Genomic DNA, 14,502 nt, shown 5'->3' on the forward strand with positions numbered 1-14,502 from the left:
AAAACATGAAAGATCGAAAGAAACATCATCCTAATCCCCTACAGGAGTAGCCCACTCATTTATTCGACAGATATTTATTGTACACCTAATAGGTGCCGGGCACTGGCTTAGGCACTCGAGCTACATTTGTGAACACATTGGGGGTGGGGGAAGAACCCTGTTCTCGATCAGCTTTTGTCCCTATGGACAAAATAATAATAATAAACAAAATAATAACAAAATACAGATAATAAGCAAAAATCAAATCAATGAGAAAATTATGTAGAATGTTAGACGCTCTAAGTGCTTTGGGGGGACTAGTGTGATCCAGGCTGGCAGAGGGGTGCTGTTTTAAGTAGGTTGGCCAGGGCAGGCCTCTGTGAGAAGGAGCTACAGCGTGAAGTTGATTAGAGTGAGCTGCACAGATAATGGGGGTGGGAGGAGAAGCTTCTAGAAGAGGTTACAGGTGGGGCAAACGCAGGACCTAGCCTGGTTTTGTGAGTATGTATCGAGTGAGCTTTTCCTCTCCTGCAAAGTGCTGCTACTTGTGGCTCAGAGCAAGGAAACGTATTGGGCTGTGGTTTGGGGGGCGGGGGGCAAGGTGACTCTGTGTCTCTTGGCACAGGAACCTTTGCAGGGGGGGTGTTCTCTTGCTTTTTAATGACATCAGTTCTTAAAATGCTCCAGAGCTGCCGCCCCGCCCTGAGAAACCTTGGTGGGCAGGGATCACTCCCTCCCGTGTGGCCTGAAGGGGACACTTGCCCTCAGTTTCCTTCCCTCCTTGAGGCCACACGTGTGTCTTCGCTCCCCCTGCTGCTCCTCCCAGGGCAGAGTCTAGGGTAATGCGCCAAAGGAAGTGACAGGGAGGAGCATGGCCCCAGCACAGGTTCACTTTTACTCCTCTGTGAGCATCCCAGGGATCCCCCAGACAAGCCTGGGGATCCCTGTCCCTGCACGGAGCCACCTGTGTCTCCACCACCCGGTACCTGCAGGCACAGAAGCTCCTAGAATTCTCTCTGCCCCTCCAGCACACACACAGCATTTCCTCAGTCCTAAGCTAGGTGGGTTTTCCCCCAAAATTAAAAGGCATTCATCAGTCGCATGGGTATATTTACAAAAACACATTGCAAGGGGTAATATTGACACTTTGGTCCGTCTTCTAATCAATACCGTTTTAGAATAGCTGCACTTCGTCCCCTCCCCCCTCAGTTAGGACCATCTTGTAAATTTCAGGTCCTGACTTTTCTATTAAATAAAATGTGATGACCATGTCCTTGGTCATTAAACATTCTTTGGAAACTTCATTTATAAACGATCACGTATTATTTAGTAGTACATTATCCGAAGTATTGCTTTCCACAGTTTCAGTTACCTGCAGTCAACCATGGTCCAACCATATTAAATGGAAAATTTCAGAAACAAACAATTTATGTGTTTTAAAAATGCACGCCGTTTTGAGTAGCGTGATGAAATCTTGAGCCATCCTGTCCCTGAGCTGCAGGTCTCCCTACCTGTTAGTCACTTAGGAGCCATCTCAGCGGTCACATTGACTGTCCAACATCACGGTGCTTGTGTCCAAGTCACCCTTATGGTACCTAAATATGGCGCTGATGCGCAAGAGGAGTGAGCTGGCCATTCTGATGTGCCGAAGGGAAGCTGTAAAGTGCTTCGTTTAAGTGAAAAGGTGAAAGTTTGTCATACGTGTGTCTGTGTAGGAAAGAACATGGTACGTGTATGGTAAGATATTGTCTGTGGCTTTAAACATCCCTGGGGCTTGGACCACACCCACCTTGGCTCAGGGAGGGCTACTGAATCAGTGTTCCGCAGCTTATGTAACCAGTTACCTGGAGTCTTTATTTTTTTATTAACAAAAGCCTTGCAGAACCTAGAATAGAAATTCAGGATAGATGTTATCATCGCTATATATCCCTATCGTGGAGACGTGAGTTAACTACATTACAGGGGATGGATTTGGAGTGATTGCTTTAAAAGTAATTCTTCATTCAGTAACTAGGCCTCGGGCAGCTGTTTCACAAAAACAATTTGGGATCTGATTAAATTATTTCTGATGTTAAATTGAATGAGATGCGTGAGCTCGTTCCTGGGTTTACTCACCCTTCCTGAAGAGTATGAACTAGTATTCTAAGAATATTAGCCACACACATAAAGATGTTTCATCTACACATCTCTGGTTATTCAACATATACGTAGGTATTCTGGATGGATACCTCTCATAAATCAGGCGAATAATTACAGAAAGCAGGGCCTGTGGTATAGTTGCCTTTTAGGATTGTTTTAAAGACGAGATGAAAAGTCGCAGACTTGTGGCTACTCAATAAATGTCAGCGTTGGGCAGGTTTTTATTTCATTTGACAATGAAATGCATCCTGTGCTGAGATACTGTCCAGGAAGGCTATAACAGTAGCAGCAATGACTGTCCTGATTTTTCAATATCTTACTTAACTTGATCGACTAGAAACTTTAGATAGACTATGATCTGATTTGTAAATTTGAAGTAAGAACTGGGGAACAAAAAAGGTGCTTTTTTTATGAACACAAAATCATTTTCTCTGTTGCCGTGGTAGTTCTTGGATGGACGTGGGGAAGGGAGGAGTCGTTCTGGTACTTGGACCTTGAGGGCTGTGCTCTGAATGGTATTTTGTTGTAGGATGCAAAGGAAAGAGAGACGCAGGTGGCAGCTTGACTCAGCCCACCCTCCTTTCCCGCACATTCTCTGCCCCTTGCAGGATCTCAGCAGCACGGACCTCATCCGGCCCCGCATCAGCCTCGTGTGCCAGATCGTCCGCGTGGGCCACATGGAGCTGAAGGAAGGCAAGAAGCACACCTGTGGGCTCCGGAGACCTTTTGGGGTTGCAGGTACGAGAAACGCCCAGAGCTGAATGTGAAAGGTGCAGCTACTGTGGAAAATAGGATGACAGTTCCTCAACACATTAAACATGGAAATGCCAGATGATCCGGCAGCCCTACGTCATAAGAATTGAAAGCAGGGTCTCGAGGAGGTGTTCGTGGCAACATTATTCACCATAGCCAAAAAGCAGAAGCAACTCAATACATGAACCCATCAATGCATGAATGGATACACAGACTGTGGTGTATATTATATGTATATTGCAATATTCCTTGCCTTAAAAAGGAAATTCTGGCATGTACTTTAACACAGGTGAACCTTGAAGACATTATGCTAAGTAAAATAAGCTAGCCACAAAATGACAAATATTATATGCAGCTACAAGAGTCAAATTTATGGAGAAAAAGTAGAATGGGGGTTGCCAGGGCCTGGCGGAGGGGAATGAGGGGTTAGTGTCTAACAGGGATAGAGTTTCAGCTTGGAAAGATGAGAAAGTTCTGGAGATGGATTTGGGGGTGGGGGGTGATGGTTGCACATCAGTGTGAATGTACTTAATGCCTCCAAACTGTGCACTTGAAAACAGTCAAGATGGTAGATTTTATGTTCTGTGTGCTTTGCCACAATTTTAAAAATTAGCAGAAAGGGAACAAGAAAAGGGGAAAGAAGGAGAAGGGAGGAGGGCAGGCCTGCCCAGGGACAGTGAGAGACAGGTCACATTGTCATCGTTGGCATTAGGCACATGGCACTTGCTGCCTGGGACTGCCAGCTCTCTATTGTACTCTGTGTCCTTACCGAGCTCATGTGCCTTTCCTTCCTCCTTGGTGCCCAGCACAGTGTCTGATACACAGCAGAACCTCAGACATGACTGCTGGGATACCCCTGCCTCCATCTGCATATTGAGTTGAGGGGCATAAAAAACTCTCTGGCAAATGGTTTGCCTGTCTAGGAAATTTACTCTTGGAAGGCAATGTTGTGTTAACTTCTGAATGCTTTCAGAGAGGGTCCTTGGCCTACACGAGGCCCCAGAACCTTCCAAGAGGTCCTGTATCTTCCCCAGTAGTTTGTGCAATTGAGGAAATAGATTCTTTGTCTTGTCTTGACATGTTGGTCACCGATAGCTTGACAGCTATGAAATGTCATAATTCTGCTTCTGGAACAAGGGCCCCCATGCTCCATGTTCTCAGGGTTGGTCCTGTGGGGTGTGTGGAGGGCGAGGTGGCCTCTGTCTCCCAGGGGACTTGCTATGTCCTGCACCCCTTGGCTCCCCTGGGGCCCACGTGCTGCTCCAGCTCTGACCAGAGGGGACAGCATTACTTCTTTACAGAGAATTAAAATGATGTCTCAGAGAAGGCAGGGAGCCCCGGGCCAGGAATGTCTAGCCACCTATAGGACAATTTATTTATTGTTCCATAAAAGGAGGTAGGTAGGGCATGTTCAAGGCCATTGTCATTCAAAATGGGCCAGAGAGACTCAAGCTTGGAGCTTTTGCTTCCTTCTCTATTTCAGGGTGTGTGTGTGTGTGTGTGTGTGTGTTTTGGGGGTGTTGAACATTGTAGGCAGGGAGAGGAGACTAATTTTCTCAGAGCCTTGATGTCAGGCATCAGCAGAGCTCAGGAGTAATCAGATGATGGCATTGACAAATGAGCTGCCTATTTGGGAGGTCAAATAAAAATTTCTCTGCATTTTTTTTTTTTTGGTGCAATTCTTGCAGGGTTCCATGACAGGCTGACAGCACGTTGAACGTGCTATCCAGCTTTCTGCATCATCTTCTCACCCACATTATTATGTTCCAAGCCTTCTGTGTTGTCTGAGTTACTTTCGAGAAGGCATTTCTTTCCTTACCTTTCTTTTTCATTATGAGTGTTGTCTCAGATAGCTGTATTTCTTTTTAATGTCAAAGCAGGATATCTGGAGAGTGGATTGTTCATGTGTGTTTTATGGCCAGACTGTAATTTATTAACCCAGGGATCACTTAGTGCCGGGAGCCCTGCCTAATTTTAGGAGCTTCGGAATGGTCCACTTACTAATTCTCTAAACATCGGGGTGTGGTGGCATGTGCTTTGGCTCTGTAATCACCGTTGGATGCATACCCTGGCTTAGGGCAAGACTTCAAGACTTAGGGAAAGTTCTTTAAACTTCCTGTGCCTCAGTTTCCTCATCTCTCAAACTTGGGCTAAGATATGTGTGTAAATAGGATGACACATGCAGTAGGCCTAGAACAGTGCCTTACTATTAAGTGCTGTTCTTATGTGCAGAGGAGCCAATCACTGTAAGATCTATTTTGTGCTACTGGTGACCCGGCTTATGTGGAGGCCAGGTGTATGTCTAATCAAAGAGACCGTTGGCCACTTCCAGTCTTAAGTGTCTCTCTCCAGGTCTTTTTCTGACACTCCTGCCCAAAATATATGTTCTCCGTGGCTTTGAATGCAGGCTTCCTAAAAAGTAATCCGGTGTCAAATTTCCCAAGAATGTAGCAACTCCATCTTATAGAATCTTTAAAGTGGGTAGTCTGCAGGCTTGATCCAGTTAAATCCAAGCCTTTTCCAAGCACCTTTTGCTGGGCTAGATACACTGGGAATCATCCAGGGGCAAAGAAATAAAAGAAACGTCCCTACTTGGTTGGTGTCTTTTTTGCCCTGGTGTTTTGTGTCTGCTGGTCCTGTCCTTTCCCGTAGTAACGTGCTGAAGCATGAAGCAATTACTTTCTTTAATTGCTTTTATCTCTTTCCTAGTGATGGATATTACCGATATCATACACGGGAAGGTGGACGATGAAGAAAAGCAGCATTTTATTCCCTTTCAGCAGTGAGTACTTTGGCACTTCTCCCAGGTGACTTGAGACCCAAATTAGCCGTCTGGGTGGCATGTTATCGCAGAACTAGGTGCGGGGAGTCATTTTCCTGGTTAGGGAAGATTGTCAGATAGGAGCTGGACAGAAGACTCTCTTCAATGTCCTTTACCTTGGACTCATTTAAGATGGTAAACCAAACTTCCCTGATTCTACAGAGATGACCAGAGGAATATATTAATCAAAACAAAAGACACAGGTCTGTCTGTACTGGAATCCTGAGAACGGTGCCATTTTGGTGTCAGAAGTGCCAGAGTGTTTATGGAACCGGCGTCACGGAAGGCAAGGAATCACGTGGGACAGCACAGGGCTTCTCCAACTGCGCCGTGCATGCGAATCGCCTAGGTCTTGCTAGAATAAAGAATTGGATTTAGTAGGTCTGTGTCTAACTATATTCCAGTGGATTACTGGTGCTACTGGTCAGGGACCCACACTTTGAGAAGCAAGTTAGGAGGTAAAGGAGTAAAGAGCTGATGAACGCATGGGTTGGGGTTCTTGCAAGTCGGGGGACAGCCAGCCCGGCAGTGCATGAAAGGGTCCCCCATACTGAGCTTCGGGAGCTGGAGCCGTGGGTGGGCCACTGGGGAGCTGTTGGGAGCAAATCTCAGTCCCTGTAACCGTGGGGCACAAGTGTGACTGGCTCCAGCACCAGCGCAGGGGGTGGTGGCCTGGTGGCCACTGGAAACATTACCAGAACTGACCCGTCCTATGCATATGTAATGTATTGTATATGTATATATGTGTTAATATTGTTATATGTGCACATTTACATGGTAGGAGCAGCATTCGTGGATATACCTGAAATATACATCTTTATATTTGTTTTCACCTTCACGGTGGGTTTCTTTCTTTGGTTATGTCCCCGCCTGCTTAATTTCTGAACCCCAGCTCTCCTCAGCAGCCACATCGCCACAGTGTGAGCCCTGAGATTGTCCCCACTGTGAAATAATACATGCTTTGAGTCCCCGACGGACCCAGCCCTAATTTCATCACTGCTCCCCACTCAGCCACAGCAAAGCGTTCACGACGCACGTGGCAGCCTCTGGCATTTGACTCCTAAGATTTATAACCTGCTTCGTAACCTATTTCATAACCTACTTCAAAACCTTTATGGCGTTTTCCTCTAGGAGGGTTTTGTATGTGTATGTTGGAAATCTGTCTAGAGAGAGTCATTTGGGAAAAAAAAAATAAAAACCAACATCTCAGACTAGAACAGTCCCATTTTGCAGCCACACATGCAGTGTGTGTTATTCTCAGGGTGCCAGGAGCCCTGCAGAGAAAGCTGGCCTGCATGTGGCGGCCGCAGAAGACAGGGGACTGTTGTCCAGGCAGATCTGCAGTGACTGAGAGCGTGTCTGCGTGCATAGAAAGGGGGCTGCGTTGGGTTCTTTGATCACCCTTTCTGAGCCTCGGCCTGACGTGAGCGTTCAAGTGGAGCTTATTGCCGTCCTCCTTAAATCCCATTACAGCAGCCTCTTCTACCTCCAAAGGAGCATGGAGCATTGCCTGTGATTTTAGCTGTTAACATTTGGCTTTCAGTTTTGTTTATTGTTGGCTTTGTTTATATATTTTTTTCTCTTTGCCTCAAGTCATTTCCAAGATGAATTTAAGATAGATGCCCAGTGGCAAAATAAAGGAAAGATGGAAAGGGTCTATCAGGGGTTGTGCTGCAGAGACTTCCTTTCCCTCCTCACCCCTGATTGCTGCCTTTCCCAGGATCGCAATGGAAACTTACATCCGCCAGAGGCAGCTCATCATGTCGCCCTTGATAACGTCGCATGTGATCGGGGAGAATGAGCCACTCACTTCGGTCTTAAACAAAGTGATAGCAGCCAAGGAAGTGAATCACAAAGGACAAGGTACACAGCCCGGTGGCCCTGTCTTACTGAGCTGGGAGGGGACTTTGCTTAGGGTGGTGGTGGGGGACATGCAGAGCTGGGTCCTTGGACTCCTGCCCTTGCATTATCTTTCTCTGATACCAAACAGCCTCCGCTGGTGCTGGGGTCCGCCCACCGCTCTTCCTATCAAAGGCTTTTAATACTTGAAGAACATTGAGATACGCCCAGTGGTGAGTTGGATCACAGTTGTATCTAGTAAATTCTATGGAACAAAAAAAATTTTTTTGAGACAGAGTCTCTCTCTGTTGCCCTTAGTAGAGTGCCGTGGCATCAGCCTAGCTCACAGCAACCGTAAACTCCTGGGCTCAAGCAATCCTCCTGCCTCAGCCTCCCAAGTAGCTGGGACTACGGGCATGTGCCACCATGCCTGGCTGATTTTTTTCTACAATATAGTTTTAGTTGTCCAGCCAATTTCTTTCTATTTTTAGTAGAGACAGGGTCTCGCTCTTGCTCAGGCTGGTCTTGAACTCCTGCGCTCAAGCAGTCCTCCCGCCTCGGCCTCCCAGAGTGCTAGGATTACAGGCATATGGAACAAATTTTTACCTCCTGAATCTTTCCTCACTTTTGTCTACCCGTCATTCCTGATGCTGACTCCAGGTGAACACACACAAAAAAGAGATTTGAGAATAATTATGTTCCACTCTGAATAGGTTTATCCCATTACATTTCCTAAATTTGAGAGGAAGGAAAGTAATATGAATTAATATGAAGGAAAGTAATGTGAGTATAAATATAAAATAATGCAGAACTTTTAAAGTTTTTATTATCTCTGCATAACATTCTGTTGATACAGTTTTAACTAAGAGAAGTTCTGCTTATTGAAATTGCATTTTAAATCAAATGGAATCTGAAAACAAATAGCTAAATATGTTTCAGGTTTTTTAGAGCTCTTAAAGTTAAGAATATAATTTCAATTACAGTGGAAAACTCTTATATTAAATAGATTATTATATGTGGTTTTTTTTTTAACAAAACTGGAAAAAAGTCCTTTCCTTTCTTGTTGCTTGACAAAACAAGCACTTTCCAACTGTTTTTATGTTCTTCGCAAATATTTTTTGTGGCTGCATAATATTCTATTGTTTAGGTATAGGAAAATTGAATCCCCTACATAAACACTTAAGTATTTTCTAATATTTCACAATTATAAATTTAAATAATGCTATGACTATCTTTGTTCATACAACTTTTTCAATGTTTAGGACTACCTCCTCAAGAAAATTCTTGGAAGATTTCTGGGTCACATGGTAGAAACAAGCTTAACACATTAACTGCCATACTAGAGGAAGAAAATGTTTCCCTGGGGCCATGACATTTTATTAAAACAAATGATCCTTTCTAATTCGTTATTTTTTTTTTTATTGTTTCTGTGCATGAGTTATATACAATTCAATCCACATTTTTAGAATTAAATTGTCAATATTAATTATAACAATAAGAACATCAACAAGTAAGATTTTCATAAACCAACTGCAGGGTTTTGCTTCATGTGGCTCCGGCTCAAAACTAGCCTGAGTTAAATACAACTCACATGGCAGTCAGTGTGTTAATCCCATAGATATACACGTTGCCAGGTTGCTTGCCATAGACGTCTACCAGTGGGTACTAATCACCACGTCTGAGTGTTCATCCATCTGTACTCTTGCTCACTTTGCGGACTGAGTTTTGAATGTCTTTACCTGTCGAAAGGTAAATCATGGACTCCCATAGTTCTTTTGCATTTTAAGAAAGACTTGAAGGTGAATTAATCTATTCTTAATATATATTTATGAGTTTCTTAAAATTTTCCTTCTGAGATTATATGAGCTCTTTATGTAATGAGGATAATAATCTTTCTTATTTAAGACACATATTTTTGCAGTTTTTGGTTTGCCAAATATTTATGAGCTGCTTTTACTTCCATGTGAGTTGTCTGTTCATGTCCTGTTTATTTGTGAGAATCTTAGTGTTTTTCTTTTAATGGATATAAATTCATAATTTCTTATGTTACCATTTTGTAGTATGCTTTTTAATTTTTATGTATATTAAAATATTTTAGTTTGTATATAGATAATTCTTTTACTTTTATAAATGTTTTCATTTGTTTTTCTCTTTAGAAAAGTGGTTCATTCTCAGAGGTTTAATAATTGTAGATGTAATTTTTCTTTTACTTTTGTATTTTTCCTACTTACGTTAGGAATTTATTTTAATGAAAATACGAGGTGTGAAATTAAATTCTGCTTTGAGCAGCAAGAAAATGATCCCAGCACATTTATGAAATTGGGTTTTTTCATGATTTGTTATATTTCTTTTGCCATATATTAAATTGCTGTATATTACAGTATTTAATTTCATTGTTTTACATATCTTTTTAATCACTAGTATCATACATTGCATTGTAGCTTTAAAATCTATTTTGGTGTGTGATAGGGCCTATTTCTACTTATTTTTCCCCCAAAATAAACATCTTTTCACATCTCTGCCAAATTCTCAAGCCCTGTTGTGATTTTGATGGGAGTGTTATTAAAATTTTATGTTAACTGGGGAAGAATTTATGTCTTTATAATAAGGTATCTGGTTATTACTATACAACTTGCATGTTTTTCTCAACACTTACGCATATGTGTTATATAGGTCACACAGAGAACTAAAAGTTGATCCTTTGTTTCTTTAAAGGTCTTTGGGTGTCCCTGAAGCTGTTGCCAGGTGACCTGACACAGGTCCAGAAGAATTTTTCACACTTGGTTGATAGATCAACAGCAATAGCCCGGAAAATGGGCTTTCCGGAAATAATACTGCCAGGTAAACAGCTTTTACTCACCTGTTTGCTTCCTCCCAGGCAGCAGTCACTTCTAACTGGACAGCTGAGGCCACTTGGATCCGTAAGATTTGGTTATTTATGTTCCGTGGAACGACAACAGTGGGACATGCAAACAGGGTTGCTTGCGGTCCCTTGAAAAGCTACCCAGCGTACAAGCCCAAGATGATGCTTTTAAACATCACTCAGAGTTTTCTCCTCACTCTCTTTTCCTTTATACTCCATGCAAACACTCCCAAATAGCACAGGGTCTTAGTCCAAGAGATGAATATGCTTCGTTTGCGTGTCCCTTTTCTCATAATGACATTCCAGCGTGTGGGCTCCTTGCTCTGCCCAATCTGGGGGGGACCCCCTGCTCCTTTCCCTTAAGCTCCCACTGAGCTCTGGCTCTCCGCATTCTTGGTGGGGACAAGAATGTAAACATTCTCTAGTTTCTTGCTTTAGGTTCATCTTTTCTGCCATCGTATGTGGGTGATCGACATACGTGTACTCTTGAATTCAATGAGTTCACCCACTTGAGTTCTTAATCTTCATTCTAGTCAAAGTAAATTAGTCCCTCGATGAACTTTATATATATATTAATATAAACTAACTGATATTAATTAAAATTCCAGAAAGTCAACTATGTCATGTTAGAAAAATTCTGGGAAACCAACTTATCTATTGCATGAAAAACTCAGGTTCTCTTTTCAAACAATACAAAATCTTACTCATCCTTTGGGAAATTAAGGGACAATAATAATTTGTTGCTGCACACATTGTCTTCATGTAGTGGATATTAAATTAATATTTTTGGAATTAATAAAAGTTATAAAATGAGGTTTTCTTGCTCATAAAAAGATAGTTCTTTGCTTATTTCATCCATTTCAGAGCTATTTTACTCTAATAACGTGTTCCTCAACATTCTGGGGAAAAGTTTTGTCTTGAGGGATGAGATAAAGTGAGAGTGGCTATTGGGAACAAAAATGCAGTTAGAATGAATAAGATCTAGAAATCGGTAGCAAAATAGACAGTAATTTACTGTATATTTTAAACTAATTAGGAGAATGGAGTTAAAATGTTCTTAACACAATGAAATGATAAAGGCTTGAGGTGATGGATACCCCAATTGCCCTGATTTGATCATGACACATTGTATATGTGTATCAAAATATCACATGCACCCCCATAAATATATACAACTATTATAGACCCATAATTAAAAATAAAAATTTTAAAAAGTAGCAGTGCAGGAAAAAAGTAACTATTGCTAATATTCCCTAACTGAAGGCAGTTTTAACTGCTATAGCAAGACAGGAATCTGAAAGAATAGAGAAATACATTCTTTGGGCAAGGTGCGTTTCTCTTTGAAATCTGGCGTGGTATGCATGGACAAGTAAAACGAGGTAAGCTGAAAAGAGAAATATGCATAAAAGATTCTTGTCGTATGAATAGTTCATTATAAAGCCAGACCATTTCATATTTTATTTATCTTCTGTGTCGTCTTATTACATTTTGAGGCTTAAAAATGTCATCTCTCAGCAACACTCACGGGATGGGTTGTCATGTTGCAGGAGACGTCCGGAATGATATTTATGTCACCCTCATCCACGGCGAGTTTGACAAAGGGAAAAAGAAGACGCCGAAGAATGTGGAGGTGACCATGTCTGTGCATGACGAGGACGGCAAGGTGTTGGAGGTAGGCGGGGTCGCCTGGAAATCCCACTGTCGCCACCCCCGTCTTTACGATAACTGTAGACTTTTGGCCTTATTTTAATTTCTTCTCCACATCGGGGTGGGTTTGGTTCTTCACAAGGAAAGAAATAATAAAACCTGTTAAACTTGTGGTTAGCAATGACCAGTTTTACCAACGAGGCCATTGAGATGCTTATTTTTAAGTGTCCACAGGGTGCTAGGACGTAACTCCAGCCATGAGTGATGTCACGTGTGTGCTTCCCACGGGGAGGTGCTTTGTCATTGCCAAGTCACTCACCCACTTTCAAGCTTGCTCGGCTCCCCTGGGGCTGAGCGAAGTGGCCCGAGTGCTCCAAAGGCGCAGGAAGGCACATTTCTTCTCCTGAGTGACAGAACCAAAGGAGACGTGTCCATCAGGGGCTGTTAAACTAGACGAGCCCTTGGGTGGAAGTCAGCTACCACTGCTCTTTAGTTTTAATGACCAGGAAACTGCAGAAAACCCAAAAGGGATGAGTTCGTTTCTCTGGGAAACACGGCAGTTAGTGGCAAAGCTGGGGGAGGATCCGGGTCTCCTGATTTCTGGTCCAGAGCTCCTCCAAGTCTGGCGGCTTTCTGTCTGCACAGAGACGTTAAGTCCTGATTCTGACATCGGAGAGGAGGACTGGCAGGGCGTGGTCACAGGAGGGCTCCGTGGCCACGACGGAAATCTGGCTCCTCTGGTATGAGCCACAGTTGCCTGCTTTGGAATCCAAGGATCAGGCTCTCGCTACATCCAACCCCCCAAGTGTCCTATTACGTCAGTGCTTAAGGAGCGATGAAGTATAGTCCCACCATGTCCCATGGTTGTTTTCATCTTTGAAGGAAACACACATCCAAACAATTTGCAAAGTCAAGTGGGATTCTGTGTTAGAGAGGTAAACAGAAGGCACTGCCCACTGTATGGGAATGTTTTATTTATTTATATTTATTTTTTCAAGAGTCTCTCACTCTGTCTCCTGGGCTAGAGTGCCATGGCATCAGCCTAGCTCACAGCAACCTCAAACTCCTGGGCTCAAGCAATCCTCCTGCCTCAGCCTCCCAGGTAGCTAGGACTATAGGCATGTGCACCACCACGCCTGGCTAAGTTTTCCATTTTTAGTAGAGATGGGGTCTCACTCTTGCTCAGGCTGGTCTCCAGCTCCTGACCTCAAGCAATCCTCCCTCCTCGGCCTCCCAGAGTGCTAGGATTGATTACAGGCGTGAGCCACCACACCCAGCTGGGAGTGTTTTATTCATACCATTGATAAGAGCCCTCAAACCCGATGAGCTCATTTCAAGTATATGTCTTTTCCTGGCTGGTGACTGCATAGCTTTACCAACTAGCTTGGAAGTGCCCCATGGAGTCCTGGTTCTACTGCACTAACTGGTTCATTCCTAGGAAACAATGCATCCCTGAGTTTGAGTAACTGTGCCGTACCCACACACCATCCCTCCAAAGCAGAATGTAGACAGGAAGGAGAAACCCCTTCCCCCAGACAGTGGTGCATCTGCACAGGTGATCTAACTGTAGTCACCGTCACCAGGCCACCTGTTCCCTGAGAGAGAAAAGAAGAGGAAGGAATCGGGAGTGCATGGCTTGGGATGGAAGACAGAGAAGTTACAGGAAAGACAGTGTATTCTGATGGTGCTGGGTGTCCCATAACTGCTACCAGATGTATACACTCAGCCCCTCAAATGAAGCGGTAGAAATTCTCTACTCTTCACCCCAAACTTAGCTTAGAGATGCGGGCATAGGGTATACGTGGACATGTTGGGGGATCAGGGAGTCATGCATGCTGTGTGGAGTCCTTTTACTTTTCTGAACAAAATTGTCCCCTCTTCATTTTCTCTTTCCATCCAAAGAAAGCAATTCATCCAGGTGCAGGATACGAAGGCATTTCAGAGTACAAATCGGTCGTCTATTACCAAGTCAAGCAGCCCTGTTGGTATGAGACTGTCAAGGTGAGAATGAGTCCTGGGTCACCCCTGTCATCTGTTAAACCACGTTTAGATTCCTGTCTTCTTTTTACCTCCAAATCATTCCTACCTCCCCTGACGTTTTAGGTACGTTGCCGATGGTATGCAATAAGAACTTAGTGTAATTATAGTTCTGTAGAAGAGCATGCATCTTTAATAAATGCAGCATCCTTCAATAACATTCTCATTCATAAAATGTACAGAAGTTTGAATAGAGAAACTTACAGTTGTTCTGATGTAATAGGCTGCCAAGATGGTCCAAAATCAAACGGAAATTTTCACACTGTGCAAACAGTTTCCTAACATTTTTTTCTCTTTGGCCTCCAACCAAGTTTTCTGGGCCTCTTTTCAACTTAAATATGTGTGTGACAAGTTCCAAAGTGCTTTTCAGATCAGTCTTCTCCTTTGAGCCCCATGTCAGCTCCTGCGGCTAAAAGAAGCAGGT

The 14,502-nt window shown here is 43.3% G+C and overlaps 1 protein-coding gene across 1 annotated transcript in view; it reads left to right on the forward strand.

Moving 5' to 3' along the window:
• Positions 1–14,502, forward strand: part of DOCK5 (dedicator of cytokinesis 5) — a 172,832-nt gene that overhangs the window by 93,536 nt on the left and 64,794 nt on the right. The window contains exons 10-15 of the mRNA XM_012782140.3: positions 2,727–2,856; positions 5,581–5,653; positions 7,413–7,555; positions 10,247–10,372; positions 11,942–12,066; positions 13,944–14,042. Of these exons, the coding sequence (XP_012637594.3) occupies positions 2,727–2,856; positions 5,581–5,653; positions 7,413–7,555; positions 10,247–10,372; positions 11,942–12,066; positions 13,944–14,042 (696 nt within the window). The remainder of the gene's footprint in view (positions 1–2,726; positions 2,857–5,580; positions 5,654–7,412; positions 7,556–10,246; positions 10,373–11,941; positions 12,067–13,943; positions 14,043–14,502) is intronic.

This window comes from Microcebus murinus, chromosome 24 (genome assembly GCF_040939455.1).
Source record: "Microcebus murinus isolate Inina chromosome 24, M.murinus_Inina_mat1.0, whole genome shotgun sequence".
Taxonomy (NCBI): domain Eukaryota; kingdom Metazoa; phylum Chordata; class Mammalia; order Primates; family Cheirogaleidae; genus Microcebus; species Microcebus murinus.